Source organism: Psittacula echo, assembly GCF_963264785.1.
Source record: "Psittacula echo genome assembly, chromosome: 4".
Lineage (NCBI taxonomy): Eukaryota > Metazoa > Chordata > Aves > Psittaciformes > Psittacidae > Psittacula > Psittacula echo.
The window spans coordinates 5,173,506-5,193,327 of record NC_137738.1 but is presented as its reverse complement, the minus strand read 5'-3'; the positions used below and the strand labels follow the sequence as shown (position 1 = coordinate 5,193,327).

The 19,822-nt window shown below is 38.5% G+C and overlaps 1 protein-coding gene across 1 annotated transcript in view; it reads right to left on the bottom strand.

Annotated features, from left to right (window-relative positions):
* The window catches only part of SRBD1 (S1 RNA binding domain 1), a gene marked incomplete at its 3' end in the record, with an annotated part of 117,845 nt that overhangs the window by 54,259 nt on the left and 43,764 nt on the right, over positions 1 to 19,822 (bottom strand). Inside the window, exon 15 of the mRNA XM_080616545.1 lies at positions 9,557 to 9,648. Coding sequence (XP_080472671.1) covers positions 9,557 to 9,648 — 92 coding nt within the window. The remainder of the gene's footprint in view (positions 1 to 9,556; positions 9,649 to 19,822) is intronic.

The window sequence follows — 19,822 nt, the reverse complement described above, 5'->3', positions numbered from 1 at the left end:
GATGTGCCCTCATGAACTTGCAAACATACTTAATTATCTGGCTACTCCTGTCTTAAAAAGATCAAATCTCTCTTAATTCCAAACTGACAAATTTAAGACTACTTTCCTCACACATACATGTCACACAACTTTGGTTTTACTAGCACTTTCTACCACAAGTGATATCATTTTTCACAGGGGTTAAAAAGGAGAGTTTCTACTCTGTGACACTGGTAATAGTTTTCAGGCTAAATCTTTTCAGACAAAAGATGGAGAAAACTGCCCACTCTCAACAGTGAGGGGCAAAACTGATATAGCATCCTTCCAATTATTTCTCTAGATGGTATATATACAAGGCTCATGTCAGCTGACAGCCCTAAAAACCCCAGAATTAGTGCTAACTTCTTAATTAGGCTACCTGCCTCCCTTCAGTAATGGAATAAACCTGAAGCATCATCATGGCCCAAATCAGACACGCACACTCTTTAGAGTGCAAGGGCAGTTAGAAATCTCGTCAACCACATAAGTAATGTTTTTTATAGTTTCAAGTATTGTGCCTGCCTCAGGGGCAGCCTGCCAACTTCTGTGTTCAGACAATCACATATTAAATGGTTCCCCTTTTGCATCCCTCTGCGTAAGAGCCACACCATAAAGCAAAAGCTTAATGCTTGTAGATAGGGAAAGAGTGAAAATGAACATACTGAGTTCTGCCAAACACAGCACGAGAGACTATCAGAATCATTATGGGTGGAAAAAGGAAAAAAACATCTCAATTTCTTTCAGTTACAGTAGCATTCAAATGCTGCTTCCCACTGCAAGCAGACAAATGTTTTTGGCCAGAAGTCCTAGATGATGGCATTCCTTCTTTTAAACACTCTGGTCTTTATATAAGGATAAAAACATGTGCCAGTCAATAACTGACAGCTTAGCCACTTCATATGAGTGGGAGCATTTGTTTGTGTTCTGAAACAATGTGAAGCTTCCAGATGTGAAGGCAGTGGATAGCTTTACAAATAACTATATGGCAACCACAAACTATTAGGCTATGATTAGTTCAACCTCAACTTTGTCATAAATAAGAACATTCTGTATTTTTATTATAAACCCTCAGTATCTCCTTGCTGAGACATGCTGCTATAGCATCCAAGTAACTCATCCCCCCTACTATTTTAAACGAACCTTTGCAACTTAAAAGTCTGGGTTGAAACTTCTATGTCAATGAAATAAAAAGTAATATACTAAGGTAATCAGAGACTCACAAATTCATATGTAATTACTATCAATATATCATACCAGGCTAGATATGGAAACATTACAACCTATTTAAATCCTTTTATAAAGCCTATTATTGTGCTCAAGATCAATTACCCTCCACAAGTATCTGCAATAATGTTTACTCAGTGATCGATTGTTCAGGTTTCCTGAGTCCTGGAAGCTTTCTATCCTGTTGACCTGAATTTCACCCTCCTTGCAAAGGATACAGTGAAACGTACAGTAGTCTTTTCATTAAGCATTCTTTCTCAGTAGGTCAGGATTTGTGACAGAGTTTTGAATCCTCATATATCTTCTTGGTGGGTTTAAAGTATGCAATTTATTTTAAGCAACTGCTCAGCAGCTGCATTTCATCCAAAATTCTTCTGTGGCAAGTGAGCAGGTTTTTGTTTTAAAAAGGTTACATTTTAGTTTACTTTTAACTCCATGAAACTGATAATCTGTTATTTGCCCAAGATCAATGAAATAATGAATGACAATGCTCTATTTATTTACTACAAAATCTTTAGAAGAGATGGCTGGAATACAAAAAGGAACTAAGAAATACATTTAAGGAGAAAACTGACAAGTGAACATTACAAAGCAGCTTTTTTAAGTCACTGTTTTTTTCCCCCAGAAACACCCTCAAAGCCATTTTTATAAGTATTAATAATGTCTGTATCACAGGATAGTAGCAGGGGGTTTTATCCCAGGTGAGACAGGAGACATGTAATCATTTAATTGAAGCCTGATGTGATTTTTCTGTCACAAAAATGAGTTAAATGATGGTATAAATTCAGAAAATAACTAACTAACTAAATAAAATCTTTCCCCATCTGTTCAGCCTAAAAGGTACGCATCAACAGTATGGTTTTCACATTCAGACCACTGGCACTGATTTTAACTGCATCACCGTGCCACTGATTACTGATGCTACTACTAAAGGTAAAAAGTTACTTGAAGTTCTGTACTTACAAGGGTTATTCATTTATGTCAACAACAGAAATTTAGCTCTTACAAATGACCAGAATGCCCCTTCTTAAGCCTCTAGTAGGAAAAGCAGCTTTGGTGAGTAACGCATATTGCTATATTAAAAGCAAACCAAAACTCCTCTAGTTGAAGAGCATCCTTGTACTCCTTTTGCCTCTGACTCCACGTTTCAAAGAAGCAACAAAACCTTCTAAGGAAAATACACAAACACACAATAGCACAGAGTTACATCCAAAGGGATGGAAGAAAATAGTTTTCATAATTCTTTTATGCTAAGGGAAACTGGCTTTATCAGAGCAGGGACTAGGGCTATGCTTCTGGAGACTGGTTTTAGGCAGAACCGGTGATGTATTTTCAGTTTGTTCAGAAGCGTAGAAAATGATGCTCTGTAAATAAAAGGCAAGTCCATCTGCTGAACTCAGATACATCTGGGATATAAGAAACAGGTATATTAAAGGAAGGCAAAGTGAATGTCACACCTTTCCACAAAGCATGCAAAGAAGTGTAATCACACACAGGTGCACACAGGATAACGCTCAGTTCAGACACGCACACTGCTCTCTTAGCATAGTGAAAGCATTCAAAACAGGCAGACAAAAGAGTTCTCACCTGGCTGAACATAATATCCTGTTTTAATTCTGTAACAAGGCAGAAGACTAAGAGCATCTAAATGGGTCTTGATCTTGCAGATCACAATGATCAAACTCCTCTACTCCAGCCTACTACTACACTCCGCAGTTTCAGAGGAAATACAGTGCTGATGAGCAGGATGTTAATAATTATACACCACTTCTCACACATGGTCATAGTTTGTAAAGATCAGAAAACATCAGATTCTTGTCCAGAACAGTAGGAAAGTGAAGATGATAAACATCTCTATCATCTGTGTAACAACCCATTCAGCACTCTGCCACTAGTTTTGGGAAATTCAAGCCTATTTTTCCCTCTCAAAATCCTGACGCACAGCTGTGGGAGTCCCAGTCATTTTCAGGCTATCTGCACTTAGAGATTGGGGTTTTTAGTTACCTGTAGATACCCTATAAATTCTGTTTAAACTGTACAGCCTAGCCCACACCTTGAGATGAGCTTCTGCTCATTAGTAGGAACTGGGTCCTATGGGGCGAGAAGGAACAAGCCTCTCTTTACCTATTATTGCTGTTCATCCATTCTGTTTCTAACCATAGCATCTCTCCCTTTCCAACTTATTCTCAAATGCTACAGAATGCAGCAATGAAAGATGGAATAGGAGTTCATTTTGTACTACTGTAATTGCACACAACCCGACTAAATGGGCTGGCAAAGTGTTTTAATGCACAAGAACTCAGCACTTGCTTTCCTTTCTTCTAACTCTTTCTGAAAACCTGTGGTGGAACTTGCACTAAGCCTCTAGAATTAGCTGTAGAAGAAAGCTTCTACTTGGAAAGCAGTGTGAATGGTTTAACCATAGGACTTCTGTCCAATAAAGTTTCTGAAAAATGACCTTCTCTCCTCAGTAGCCAAGGGGGAATAGTGCTCTTTTAAGAAGATGAAGAAATTAGCTCAAGTAGACATCAAGGCACTATGTCCCACACATCTAATCATCAAACTGGTTTACTTTCCTTAAGATAAAGTCAAAAGAAATTACATTTTTTCTTGTCTCTACCTTCTACTGGCTGGCCAGAATGACAGCTCTGAACTGTACATCTCTAACAGCACCCTCAGGAATAGAACCCTGTAGCACAACAGTCTCAAAGTCCTAACAAGCCCCCAAAGCCTATAAGGCTTTCTTTTGCCAGGAAAAGTGCAAGTGGTGTGCTGAACTTTGAGTGTTCAATAATGCAATGCATTCTGCCCTGTGGAGAGGAGACAAGCAGATGGGATTTGACAATGCTAAGGCAAGCTGCGCTGTGTGACCTTTTGCTCTCTCAGATCCTTCTTTATCCTCAGAAACTACCCTTTAGAAGCAGCACAGTTTCTATATTGAATCATACCTGTGCATGCAGCACCGCACACATGCTTGCCCATTTAGTATTCCAAATCTTTGCAAAAAGGTAACTTTAGGGAATATTTTATCTACATTCGTTGCTTCCTTAACTGGGCAACACAACTATGAGGTCTTGTCAGAGGACCCCAGGCCTTTCACGTCTGAGAGGAAAATGAGCATTTCTTGGAAGTGCCGCATTAGACAAGGCCAAGTATGTTGCTCGTGTTTCAGCAGCTGAACACAGAACTGCAGATTAAAAACCAGACACTTCTGATTGCATTAAGGTGTGGAAATAAATTGGAGAGGCTTAGCAAGAGACCTCCTTGAACAAGCAATTACACAAATGTGATGTCTGAAAAGACATAAACCCCTTTCCCACCTCATCCTGTGTTTAAAGAATTCTACATATTCAGGTTTGTCTGCATTTTTATAAATCAGTTCACTGAAGCACATTATTTTTCTTTTTGAATAGTGAAAGAAAAGAGATTGCTTATTTGTTAGAGCAGTCATCTCAAAATGAAAGGTAATTCATCAATTTAATGAGATGAAGGCATTTCTCATTTAATACAACTGAGTGCATACTGAAACCAGGGTAAAATCCCAGCGTGACTACTGCCTCATAGCAGTTCACCACCACCGGGCCACTGTTTCACCAGAATTCAGCAGTTTCCTCTGGTTCTTGGAGTTGTTAAGTGACATTCACTTCATCATGGTACCCACTTCCAGAAGTGGAGAAGCAGCAGGACTAAAACAATCTGATGTGAGCACATGCCAAACAATTAGAGCATCCTTTATTCTGCTTGTACTAAGGACAACAACTAAACCACCACTAACTGACCGTGCCTCAGAAAGTTTCCAGGCATCCAGGAAGTACATAAACCCCATATTTCTGTGTCAGTCCTTCAGCATGAGTCACATGTGCTTACACTTTCTATATACTCCACCTATCCCTCCACAGTCTTCCCATTTAGGCTAGCTAACCTCGCTCAAGCTAGCACGCATTTGCAACAACAAAGAACTGCAGAAGTGGAGAAGCATTATCTTGAGAGAAAAAACAAAGTGCTGCAGTGTCTACGCACTGACATCTACACAGACTCATTTTATTTCTCACCCTAGAAGCCTGATTTTCATCAGGGATACAGGTTATGCACTACAAAATAAGCCCTCGGGCAAAACTATATAGGACAGGGTGGAGGTACAACAAATAAGATATCAACCTTTGGAAAGCCATTTAATTCCAGAGTTCACAGGCCCAGTGACAGCAACCAAAACCAAGTCAACACTGATTATCACGGAGTTCATCCATTTAAAGGAGGAATGCTTGTCACCACTGAGTTTAGCTTTTCTTCTTTTACCCATGCAAAGAATATTACATCAATACAGTCTTCTCAACCACTCTGATAATGAAAAACAACTAATGACAAGGAGAATCACTGGTAAACTTGCCAGGCAAAGTACTGTGCTCAGTGAACTGTTACTTACAACTACTTCAAAAGGGAACTTGCATCCGGGCCTTCCATTAAAAAAGAGGCAGAAGCAAGTCTCAACCACAGAGACCACGAAGTAATCCAGAAGATCTTATGGAAGAATTATCATGAAAAATTACTACTTAAAGTCACCATGAATAAAAGCTAATCAGAGGTTAAATATAAAGTATTACACTGATGGTAGCTCAGGAAATAAATTAAATATAATATAATATAATATAATATAATATAATATAATATAATAAAACCCCCAAACACAACACAAATCACCAAAACAAAACCGGACAGCCAAGTAAATATGAATTTGATAGCTTTAAGAAAACTCCACCAAATTAAACACTTGACTTCTGCTCTAAGAGGGTAGCCAGATGACACATACCAGGGTAGAAACAGAACTGCAGTCGCTCACCCAGCCTCACAGCTCCATCATTACCCTTCCACTAACCCTAGTGCAGACACTCACAAAGCCTGAGTGGGCACATCTTTATAAGCTTCAAAGGTGATCAATTTTCCCAGCTTGCTAAGGACCCTTTTCAGGGAGTCCATTCTCCTACACAGAATTTCCCACCCTATATCTTCAGCTTGTCCTCCAATACAGCTCTTGGGAAGGAGAACTCAAGGCACATTTGCATTCCCTTCTCAGGCTGTAACCCTATCACAAGTTCATCTCAAACCCTCTGTTACTGAACTCCAATGGCTTGTTCTTTAGGCAGAACCCTCCTAATCTGCTGCAGCTGAACTTCCTCAGCCTATCAAGTAGGAAATCCTTTTACTGCTCTGGCCTATAAGCCTCTTATCTCCTAATTCTGTGAGGCTGAGAAATAGCTGGTCTGCTCATTAATCCTACAATGACTGTCAGAAGGGAATGTATACCTTCTCACTCTACTCAAACACAAGTAACTAGGTTTCATTGCATTCTTTACTGTCTACTTAGTTGAGTCCACAAAACTATACAGGAATTGGAGTGGCACTACAGAAGCTTCTGCACTTGCACGAAATATTGAGATTTGCTGCAATAAAGTTTTTAAAGAACCTGTTTCAATGTAAAGAATTGATATGAGGAGCTGATATTGCCTAGTGCCAGAAAGGAGGTATCCGTCTTTGGAGGACATTTCCAAAGCTGTAGGGAGCCTATTGCAATTTCTGCACTGTAGATAGCAATGAATTATAAATGAGCTCCTCTCTCCCTACCCTCCCGCCCCATGTGCAATTTTGGCTTAAAGTGCCATATGGATGACTATACTTTCCACTATAGTTTATACATTCATGATTAGTTTATTATTTATTACAAACCCACGTCATCTACAGCCTTCAAAAGACAGCTCAAAGGAAAAAAATATGAACCAGTTGAATTCTTGCCTTAATTAATACTTTTAATTAGCATCCCCCAAGAAATGCTAAAGGTTGCTGATTTTCTCCCTGTGTACTACGCTTGGCCAAGGAGAAATTCATAAGCTAATATTTTTTTACCAGGATTGGTGACTTCTATTTCTTAGTACAAAGTGAAAGCTTCCAAACAGTTGCTAAACAGCACTGCAAGTATGACAGAGATCATATGACAAGATATGAAATTAAGTTCTCATACAATATTCATTATTTAACAGTTTACATTTATGTACCTGATGGACAAACACAGGCCTACCTGTGCAATTCAAAGAACCCCAAACCCCTCTGCAAAGCCTGCGCTTAGAAAAATGTTAAAGTGGCAAACTGCGTTAGGATCACGGATATCTCACGTCAGTTGTACCTTTTATTTTAACTATAAATGTCACTCTTCATCATGCAGCTGTCATCTTCCTTTAATGTACTGAATGCTATTGTGTAAGCACAGAACCTGACACGATGTAACACAACAATTAAAATAGAAAGCAAGTCAGCTTTGCACCATGTCACTTCTCTGTTTGCTGCAAATTAAAGGAAAATCAAAGGTACAAAAGTAAAAACTAGTCAAGAAAAGTTTGCAAACCCCCTCAAACATCAGTTAATGCTTCCCTCTAATGTTATGTCCCATCTTCACGTTCAGATTTAAACAGAAATGTCCACAGCTTTAGAGCATCTAATTACAAATTGACACTAAAAGACCTCAAGAAGTCTAAAGCCTCCACTGTAATAAATATACTTCTAGCTGTCAGTTCCACAACAGCCAACATCCATGGAACTAAGCTATTATTTTTCACTTTCTATCCTACCCCTTTCAATTTCTATCCACGCTGCGGTACGGCTACGGCACGTTAAAATTGCTGATGCTTTTCCAACCAGATGCAACAGCACTTAAGTTATGCCTGAAGCAACTCCTAGTAATAATGGAGAAATTATGAACTCTATTATATAGTATAATTAATACTGAAATTGGTCATGTATTACAAATTTGATTTTCATTTACTCTATTTGATGTACAACACTAAGTAAAAGTGACTGAAATGTTCAAAAATTCACTTCAGAAAAAAAGGAAAATCCTGTATATCTGGAGAAGTATATTGTTAATAATTAGATTTCCTCCTTTTCAGTGTTTTTCTGTTCATTTACATCAACTCTAAACCCACAGTTAATGTATCAGCAACATAAAAAACTCTGGCCCAAGGGAAAGTTAATGGCATGTGTCACAAATATGGATATATCACATTCCTAGTATTTGCTCTGGCCATACCGTAGCATGTTCAAAACCCCTGGCCCAGGTAAGAAATAGTCACAAGGGAGCATGTTCACAGGCAGGGAGAAAAGAGTCAAGAAGGAAGAAGCTGGAGGTCTGTCCTGCAAAGGGAAGGGCTGATAGAGACATTTGAAGAATAGTCCTGTAAAAACATTCACTTGAAACATCGAGTTCACACAAATCCCTTTTTCCCCTTCTTGGAAATAAGGGGAACATGGGGAATTCTAGAAACTTTCACCCCCAAATACAACCAAATGTTAAATTTGTTTTCTGCTGATCTACACCTTCCTAAGGATTTCCAGACCGGTAGCCTGCTGGAGTAACAATAAAATTAAGAACAGTGTAATTCTGACTGGAAGAGATTTACACGAGTGTTACTGTATTTACAAACATGCTGTATTTGATTGCGTATGACAGCAAATTGCAGGAAAATTAAGAAAAAACCCGACGTAGATAAAGAGATACAAAAAGACATGCAAATAAAAAAATACACAAATTAAGTGATCAAAAAATAGCCTCAGACCTTACTTTACAGCTGTTTCCTAATAAACCGAACTCACGAGTAGAATCTGGATGCCAATGAAACTGCTAGGAATTTGATCTTTAAAGACTATTCTTTAACCAAACACCGAAAACTGTAACAGTGACACTTGTACATTTCTAAGAACTTGGGCTGTATTATACCTCAGCGACATTTATGCTGAAGTAGATAGAAAGAAAACTCAGTAGTATTTCTTGAGAACTATATTCAGCTACATTAAAGAGTTTAAAGCGATGACAATGAATGCACACCTTTAAATTACGTGTTCTATTCTTACCTTTTTTTTCCAGCCCTTGAAGTGTTTAATTATTGTTAGAGATGTTTGCGTGCAGACAAGGGACAAGAGAAGAGAGGGAAGGTCTAGCTCTTGTGGGCATGGACCTGTCCAACTATGAAAGTTTATACAATTCATCACTAATATTAATCCCCATAAATTCTCCTGTACCAGCCTGCTGAAGGAATACATCCACAAGGACTTTCACATCACAGGCCTTAGTAGAAGATGCCATGGATTTGCATACCTAAGACTTCAAATGTGAAATGACAGCAGAATTAGTTTAGAATCAAAACATCCAGAATATAAACTTTTTATACTTTAGACTGTTATTATATTTAATATTATAAACAATATTGCCTGAAAACTGAGGCTTGAGCTCTATGCTGAAATAGTGATAAAAATGAAATACACTTCATACCTGCACTTCGCAGGTTAGGGTCCAGGTCCGGCATTTCCTTGGACGCTTCTGGACTGACACTGTAGATGGATGCTCCTGCTTCACTAACAATGCTGAAAACGAAACAGTAAAAAATTAAAATACCACACAACTGAAAAACATGACTGAAAGACTTAGCAAGTGACTTAACTGCATATTTAGATGGGGTTTTTTAAGCCTCATGTTTTAAAAATACTTTCAATCAACTTAATACTTGCAAAAGGAAGACAGTACAAATTAAAATATATCCATTTAAACTAAAACACACCTCCCTGGCCTGCAAGATCCATTCTTTTGCTATTCTGGCCCTATTATAAATACACACTGTGAGTGGTATCAGGCCCTGTAATAATCTTACAACGGAGAAAATGAACACAAGAAACAAGTGTTAGCAGAAGTAAATAGGCAAACCAGCTTCCATACACAAACCAAAATCCCACCTGACAATTTCATTGAAAACACCTACATTCTAAAGTCTAACATCAGTTAAGCTATTACCTGAATCCAAGACACGAGTGTGCACACACACTGTCTAAAGCTATCTGCCCTGGATACCCAGCAAAGCTCCAACCTGACACACAGAGCTGCAGCTTGCTTCTCAGCGGCACTTAATATCGCATTCCTTCCCGCTCTCACTACCATCCTCAAAGAAAAACGCAGACTGCTTGTCTTTGGTAACTTAAGCTACAGTTCATGTATCCACCACACACCTCAAGCTCATTTAGTAATGACGGTAAACTCACCAATTCAAATCACAACACAATTAAAAGACCCTTGAGTGCTCTAGTTCCACTCAAGAGAAAACGGCAATCAAGTGTTCACAGCCTAAGTTTATTTTCAGCTGTGGAATTTTGACACCACTGAACAAACAGTATATTTCTTCAAATAACTTCAAGAGAACTTGAATTCCAGGTTCATAATTAAGGCATCGTACAGCTACTGCAGTGGAGAGGCACACTATCAGCGTCTGAACTATTGTTACTTTTACTATTCCACTTTTAGAGTAACTTTATCTTTGCCATAAGGGTTGTGGTTTCCCTCCTTAAGAACCAGACCTTTCACTAAAAATTATAACTTTGCCTTTATATTGGTTTACAATTAGACCATAAGTTTACCTTTTCAGAATATTTAGTAGGTTGAATTTTTAAATGAAAAACTGATACCTAGAAGCCCCTCCCTTTTGGAAAAGCTGGAGAATAGCTCAGAGAGAAAACACATTCTCATTTGATGTTCCAAGCATGTTAACAGTAAATAGGGTAAAATGCAAATAGAAAAGGTAAGAATTTCTTACTTTTGTTTTTTTTCAGATTCCCCCCAACTGGAATCTGGGTAGAGTGCAGTACACAAGTCAGATTTTATAGTTACTTGAAACTCAAAAGAACCTTTCAATATTACAGACAAACTGAATCTTTCAATAAATACAGAGAAAAAAACCCTGTTCTTTTTCATATTAGTGTAACTCCAGATCCATTCAAACAACCGGTTTAACAGCACAAAAAATTGCTCAGACCAGCTGAAGAGGGCAAGTGAAAATGAAACTATTTACATGGGCTCTTAAAACGATTCAGCATTATGGGCATTCCTTTCCTATAACTGACAAAGAAACAGTCCCATTACAGAGTTCAGAAACATGGCCACATCTCAAAAACCTAACTGCTTGAAAAGGAAGATGCTGACAGAAACCTCGAACTGATTTTTCTGATTAATAGGCAGTTTAAAGAACAATGCAGCAGAAAGTATTTCTTAACCTGTTCACACCTTATAAAGGCAGCATTTGGCAAGGGCTCCCTTTTCGGTTATTGCTTCCAAGAAAACACACACATTAACACATACTTCTAACAGCTTTTCACTAATGGCTCTTCAATCTCGGTATTCAAACAGATCCAAAAAGTTACCTCTTGTGCAATTTCTCAGTCTAATACATTGATATAACACTTAAAAAGAAGAAAACCAGTGTTTTGCACACATTTTTTCAATGCTGTACTATTAAGTATATTAGTGCACAGAGCTTCTTGCTTGATCCCTCCCTGTATTTTATGCTGTGAAAACCAGTGTCCTGGATGGGAATTTTAACACACTTGAGAGTTTATTGATTCCCATCAATGCTACACCGAGAGTTTTCAGAAGCGAGAGGACTGCAGTAGCACTATCATTCTACAGTAGCAAGTGAATCATGCCAAATTTTAAGATAGGCAATACAAAATCTCCTTACTAAAACGAGTAAATAAAAATAAACTCGGGATGGGAGGAAGAAATATTTGAAGAGAGCACATTTCCTTTCCTCAAGTGCAAGAATGTTGCATACACCGGGGGGAGCAGAAGGAGGGTGAAGCCAAGTAAAAAGTTATCTCATGGAGGAAAACAAGATATAAAAAGCACTTTCAGAAGCAGCATACACTGGACATTTGACATCCACTCTGAGATGGTTTTGTGTATGCGTGTAGTTATTCTATGAAGTAGTTGGTGTAGCAGACTTGAAGAAGTTCCACTTATGCAGAACCCCATAGCGCTGTGCACAAGACAGTAAAACCCAGACGTTGAACAAATTTGTTACCCAGAGTAAATGTGTAGGGGCATGAACTCCAAAGAAACCATCCCGGGGTTTGTTCAACCATAGTCAGCCAAACTTGAGAGGCTGTCATGTGGCTTTATTTAGTTTGGTTTTAGCTACAGTGACGTGGTTACTAATGTGATGCTGGCACATAACAAGGCTAAAACATTTAGCTTGCTCACAACACTAAGATGGCAAGCAAATTAGGTTTGGGAAATTTTCTTTGCAGTTGCTCTGGATTTTGCTCTTGGACTAGACAGGAGACAACTCACTTGGGTTCACAGATGCTTTGTTTTCCAAATTCTAATAATTCGCTTTAAAACGGGATGTTATATAGGGCGATTTAAGCCAATTTGACGTTGTAAAATGCTCTACATCATGCTTTCAAAGAATATACATATTTCATGTCAGGGCACATTAAGACAAAACCAAACCTGCTCAAATAGCAAGCAATAGAAATTTACTCTAAACTACTGCAGTCACACTGTTCTCTAACCTTTTCCTTCCCCTTTTTTTTAAGGATACAATTTTCAAGAGACTTAAAAAAAAAAAAGGGCTACGTAAGAGTTGATAAAAACTGTGTCTCAAAATCTGTGTATCTTCAGAACTGGAATTTATTTCTACTTTGACTTTTTAAGCTACAAAATGGATTAAACCAGGAAACTAAACTTTCCCACCCCCTCATAAAATGAGATCCTCATTTCATGCATTCCTTAAGAGGAAAGATTCTTGCACTGACCAAAACCTCAACAGTTAAACCAACATGATTAAAAGGCTATTTTGCTATTTAAATAGGCAAGTGGTTACAGTATCATACGCTTATAGTACATGAACGGACAAGTTTCACAAACTGCTCTCTGAATTAACAGGAAAAGCAGGTAAAAACTCTGGGACTATGCCTCCACACAGTCTATTTCCCACATCCACAACCCTACAACTAGGGTTTTTTCCGCAGCATCTATATCTAACTTAAAATTAAAATGCTCAAACCACAAGGGCGCTACACAAGATTGCAGTTTTCTCTTTTTAATGGTACAAACAGGCTTGTTGCATAGAAAGTAACTTTCTGTATACTGCACCAGTCTCAATCACATTTCTTACGAGACACTTCAGGCAGAGTGAAATCAACATTAACTGTATTCCACTAGCACCACCTGCTGGACCCTCAGCTTTATGCTAGAGACCATGCCCCCTGTATTCTGAATACTGTCAGGAGCCTTTAAGAATTACTACAGTGAGTTTTCTTTCTCGGCTTAAGCAAGCGTTATGTATTTGGTATGAAAAGTGAATTTGAAGACCTGTTCAAAACACTCATATTTTCAATCTTTTAATTTTTACAAGAAAAAAAAAAAAACACCTTTCTTGTAAAAGGTAAATAAAAATAAATCCAAGAATAACTTTTTCTTTAAAATTCAAAGCTATTACGTACTTACGAAAGTGCATTACATTAAAGATTACATGTAACAAGCTAGATTTACCAACTGTCGTTTATTACCCACAGCAGGGGGGTTGGAACTAGATGATCTAAAGGTCCTTTCCAACCCTAACTATTCTATGATTCTATATTACGATTTCACACACACGAGTGTAACGGCACATTTCGTAAAACTTACAGGGTTCTTAAGTAGCAAGTTTTCACTGAAAACCTTTACAAAACAACGTGCAAAAATCTCATACATGTCTAATGAAGCAAATGTGTTAGTCTAGAGGCTTCTAGCGCTAATGATGGATGCAGCTTCCTGACATTTTCATGAACCTTACCAACATTTCAGACTATTTTATTGCATTTAAGTCATTTCCCCACAATCAAATGCAACGCTGGATTAATAACCTGCAGAGAGAGAAAAAGTAACTTTATCTGACTTTATGTAACTTACTGTTCCTACAGTCTCCAAAGCCCAGATTTACAACTTGAAGCCTTTAAAATAACATTTGAAGAAAAAATATCAATACAAAGAGGAAATCAGTGTTAATACTTGGAAGAAAATCATGGGCGCTCTAAAAGCAAAGGGGTATGTCAACCTTAAAGGACCCACATTTTCATATTTGGACATAAAATGATGATCTGCTAAAACACAATTCCTTTCTCAATCAAAATTTCGTAAGTGTGGTTAACTCCTCTAACCCAACTTTTTACATATTAACTGATAAATATATCCTTCATAAGCTAATGGCAACAAAAGCTGGAGCCTCCCACAAAGGAAAGTAGAAGGGTCAAAGAGGGAAGATGAGAAGAGTCAAAAACGTTACTCAATGTTACTTACTAAAAGAAGTGGCTTAAGAACTAAAGGCCAGAAAAATAAAATGAAAAAAAAATGATAAAATATTTGCTAGAAAATAATGATACTTCTAAAAGCTTGATTGGAATGATACAGGCTTTAATAATGTTGCTAGATTAAGTGAGTAAAAACAAACTGAGGAGAAGCACGGAATCCAATCTTCTAGGTCTGAAGAAGATTGGGTTATTTTATGAATAAAAAATCCATTGGGTACAACTATCTCCAGAAAAGGCTAAAACCAAAAATGGTCGAGAGCTATGAGGCACCTATGGCAGAAGCAACTTCGACAGCTCCTCCAACTCCTCACCATCACCAATGGCAAGCTGCATGTTTCTTGAGGTCAATGGGCCATTCCCAGGATCTCACTTTTGGGGGTACATGCGCACTCCAACCCCTAGACAGTGGGCACAGACAAGTCCCTTCTGTGATGAATACAGCCAACTGGAGACTGCAGGCCAGCGCAGGCTGAGCAAGATGTAGTGATTTGTTCAGCCACACGCGCTTCGCCACAGGAACAATAGGATACCAGGCTTGACAGACTCTGGCTCTGACACAGGCAAGCCATTACTTTTTTTTTTCCCCTTATGAGGAACATATGTCATGGAAGTGCAAGATAAAAAGGTTCTGGTGCATACTAAACGTATTCAAAGAATAAAAAGCCCTAGAAGGTTTTTAATAGCCTGTTTATTCTGACAGATGAGATTAAATTCAAAACCGAGCCTCTCCCACCTCAAATAATCTAGCAGTATGGCAAAGGAAGATGTTAGAAACACAACAAAGAGATTATACTAGAAATACTAGAAGATTATACTAGAAAGCAATCATTATTCAACAGAATCAAGCCAAACCCCATACAGTTAATCTGTGGGTTTAAGTAGTATGAAGATTTAGCTTCAACTTTTAGCAATATATAGAACTAAGGGGATACTCCAGTATTGAACATTTTATGATGACAAAATATACTCTTAGATAGGAAAAGAATTTTCACCAATTTCCATTGCTTTATTCAAAACATTTTAGCACTACATACCACTCATGTATTGCTCTTATGGAAGCCCACCTTTCAAAATCAGCCACATTAGACAAGAGGTGTTATAGTCCTCTTCTGCAAAAATACTACACAGAAAAAGCTCAAACTGCCTCATAGTGAAGCCATTCAAATAGCTGCGGAGAACACAAGTCTTAAAGTACAGTTCCTGCTCAGGAGCTCCCAAGCACACAAGAAATAAAGCCCACAAAGTGTCTTCAAATAGCACATCAAATGATAAGCAGTGATACAGATCCCGCCTTGTTGATCAGCCACATTCTTTAGGTTTCCATAGAAAATATTAGGCGAAATTCTGCTTACAACTACTGTTTTGAATTCACAACAAAGTCTGTAAATGTTTCCACTCTTGTATGAAGAAGTTTGCTCAGTATTTCACAAAGGCAACCAGAAATTACACCACACAAAGAACAAAGCAACTTTGTCCTAACCAACTCGGTCTACTTTTTAAAGTAAAAATTACAAATTACTAAACTGTTTTAGACCAGGAACTGTCACACAGCAAATCACAACACAGAACAATGTGTTTAAACAGTGTCTTTCAGACACAAACCCTACTTTTGAAACAGCTTGCTGACCCTACAGCAGGGACAATAATAAAGCACCTTATAAAGCATCTTCCGAAAGAACAGAATTTCAAGGCAACCATCCTTGAATTCAGGATTAGCTCTCTCCTGTTCAGACACAAGTGATATTTAGTGTGCCAGTTAAGCTGATAGCTTTCCTGGTAGACAGTGTAGATCTTTAGAACCTAAGGAAAAGAATTAGGCTTGGTTTCTATCAGTGTTTAGAAGTGGGGGAAACAATTGCGGCATAGAATTTAATAGCTTCTCCTTTAACAAGTTACTGCTTTAGAAAATGGAGCCAGGTTCTACTAACTTCCAGGTTTGGATGAAGGCAGAAAACATCCCATATACAGCATTTCACTGATTATAAAATTAGAAGAGTTAAAAACTTTCTGATTTCAACTCCTCAACTACCATCATTTTGCTCCGCAAAGAAAAGTGGTGTGAAATTTCCTGCCAGTGAACCGGTAAGACAATTGTTAATTGCAGCACAGTGAAACACGCTTGAGAATTATTGCAAGATATAACAATGAGCTACCATGCTTTAACTCATTCTGTAAAAGATATAACTCTATAAATCCCTAAATCAAAAACTACCTACTGCACTGAACTAACAAAACTAACTGTATAGCTACAGCCTGGAATCCTTTATTCATCTGCGAATGAACCATGCCCTTAGCACATCCCTACAAAGGGAAGAATGATCAGATATCTCTTCATCTTGTCTGAAAACGATGACATTTTTCAGTAAGAAAAGGGTCCAAATGGCAGGTGTCAAAGAGCTTTAGCTTCACACGTGGTGCTAGGAGGCAGAAAAAACAACAGTAGCGTGTGGCCATGTCAGAGCTGCACAGAAGCTGCCGTACAAGTGCATATCTGAAAAGAGCAAACCTCATAGCCTGTTAAATCAATCTAGTGCCAGATGCTGTTATCAGAACAAAACTGGTGCTGTGGATTCACCCCCAGAAGAAATACATGTCCCATGTCTGCAGTGAAAAGTGAAAGACCTCGGGTGGCATGTCTCGAGACTGAAGGTGACAGTCACCTGCGACTACCCCCACCGCTCTCATTGACAGTTTCAGACAACGGGTCCTGTCATTGCTCATAGAGCAGCTGGAGTTGAAGCTCCTTCCTGCTCTTGTAGAGAGCTTTAAAATCCGAACTCCACATCCAAAAAACTACTTCCAAGGTAACCATCCAACTAAAAAGCAGTTAAGTAATTCATTTTTACTTTAAACACTAGTACAGTAGGAACTAAGAGAGAACATTTAGCTACTGCTCTTCTCCCTGTAGTAGCAACACCATGAAGAGAAATTGCAGAAATACAAATAACATTATAGAATATTACTTTAATGTATAGGGACAAGTTTAAAAAGAGAAAAACACATTTTATGTGATTACGGCATAATGGCATTAAAGTAATTCTAAACAGAATTAATGATAATTGGATGTATTCAAATATGCAAAAAAGTTGTATACCTGAAACCACCTATATTAAAACAAAGGGAAGACTGTAATAAAAGGCATAAGGATTGACACAGGAAATGAAAACCCTGGAGTCCACTTCTAAAAATACAATAGGCATGAAAACAGGTATGTTCCTTATGAATACACTTTATAATTTCAAGACCAACCATGCCAACACTCAGTTCTACACTCACATTTCACATATTCATAGACTTTTGAAACAAAATTGCCTCGACACATACATTAAAAACATGCCACTATTGAAAAAGATGCTACTGCTACCCCAGAAGCCTAGCAAAAACATCCCACACTGAAGAGCTCAATGAGCAGCCTTACTTAGTCCTGCCCCTCCCTATTCTCAAAAGCTTGGTGAAGCCAACAAGCCCAACCCAGGACCATGAAACACAGCAAAGCTGCAAGTTCCAGAGCAGGAGACTGTCACCAACGTTGTCCTGCCAGCAGCTCCTTCTCAGCTCAGCAAAGCAGAAACCCCTGCAGTGGTCACACATGGGGAAAGCTGATATTTCATCCAGCCCATCTCAAGCCATGCAGGATCTTGAAACAAATAAGACCCATCCTGCCTACTTTGAGAAACAGCAGAAACAAAGGATAAAACCCTGGAACTCAGCAATTCATGATCATGCATATGCATATCTATTCAAGTCGAAGCATTATAAAGCATTAAGGTTTTGGGAACAAATAAGACTTTTTAAAAACAAAAACAAGATTCCTGCCTATAAAGAAATACATAGACTTTGCTAGTGTCATCTACATTTGGCCTTGTCACCGACAGTTTGTAGTTACGAAAACTGACATCTGCCTAAAGTCTATCCTTCTATCCAATTTCCAAACAAAAACATTTCCCTATTGAACACACTGTCCTACCCACACCACCCTTCTCCTGCAGGACACAGGGCATTTAAGATACAAATGATCCATTACGGAAAGTCCATCAGGTTCTCCAGTGAATACACTCTCTGGAATCATTTTTATCTGGTAGAAGGGGCATCACATATGCAGCAACTGCTGTGGCTAAAACACAGTGGTTAAGCCAGACCAAAGGCTGGAGCTTCGAGTCACATTAACTCTCATGAAGACTGTGTCCCCAGAGTGGAGCATAACCGGACAAGACCACAACATATGGAGCAAAATGCCTCTTGGACAACTGCACCTCCAGCAACTGTCATTATCTTTAATGCTCACTCTGGGCAGTTGGGAAGCAGCCTGGTGTGTGCTGCATGCAGCCTCCACCCTCCACAACCCTGATTCATGCAAAATTCTGACCTGTAGCTTTGGCTTCAGCCAGGCTTTATTCCTCTTAACTCCCCTTCCCACAATATCACTGATCTTCATGTTTGAACTCTCCTTAGCAAGCTACCCTCTCCCCAGTACAGATCCACAAGGGAAGGCTGGAGACAGCTACACTACCATTAGAGCTGAGCAATGTAATGTGGATAGATGCTCTGCACGGGGTGAAGGAGTCATGGATCCTCTGCTGCTGCTCTTCTTTGCTCCCTCCCCTTCTCTCTTAACATCTAGACTGTATCTGAAGACGACACATTAAATATTTTTAACCTACAGATACTTCTTGGCACAGTTTACTGAACTCTGCAGTACCCAGGTTTTAAACGTAGGGAAACTCAAAATAAATTAGGAATTCTGGAATCAGAATGAACGCTGGCAGGAAATCTTCTTTGAGGTATTATATAATAAAGAAAAGTGTGAGCACATCTTTCTAGTCACGCCGTTTCTTCTTACTTTGATTTGGAATTCACCTAACAACAAAGCTGTCTGCTTTAGTTCACTGAAGATACATTTGCCTCCCGTGTTTAGTCCCCTGCTCAACATACTCGAGATAAATGCTACATGAAGTAAATGGCGCCTCATGCAGACCTGATCAAAATTACATGCTGCTATCTCTGAAAAGTTATTTCCACAAACTTCATCATGACAGTGCTCTCACAATTTATAAAGTCCTCATTTGTATCTTTGCTTTGCTTTTTCTTTCATTTATTTTAACACAGGCAAAAACCAGTTTGCTTTGACATTTTCCTACTCTAATTATACTCTAAATTATGACTGTTCAAAGCTGATAGCGATCAAGAAGTATTTTGTTCTGTCCATCAAGGAAATTGTTTTTCTTCATTGGAAAAAAAAGGCTGTAAAACCGAGGTACTAGTTTAGTGCTTTCAGCAAAATCAAATCCCTATGAAGACACTGTAGCATTGCAATATAAAAACGATTATAGCAACAATCAGGAAGAAAAACCCAGAAAGTTAAGAAAAAGAGTAGGTTATGCATTCTTCAAGAAAATGCAACAGTTTTTATGCAAACAAACAA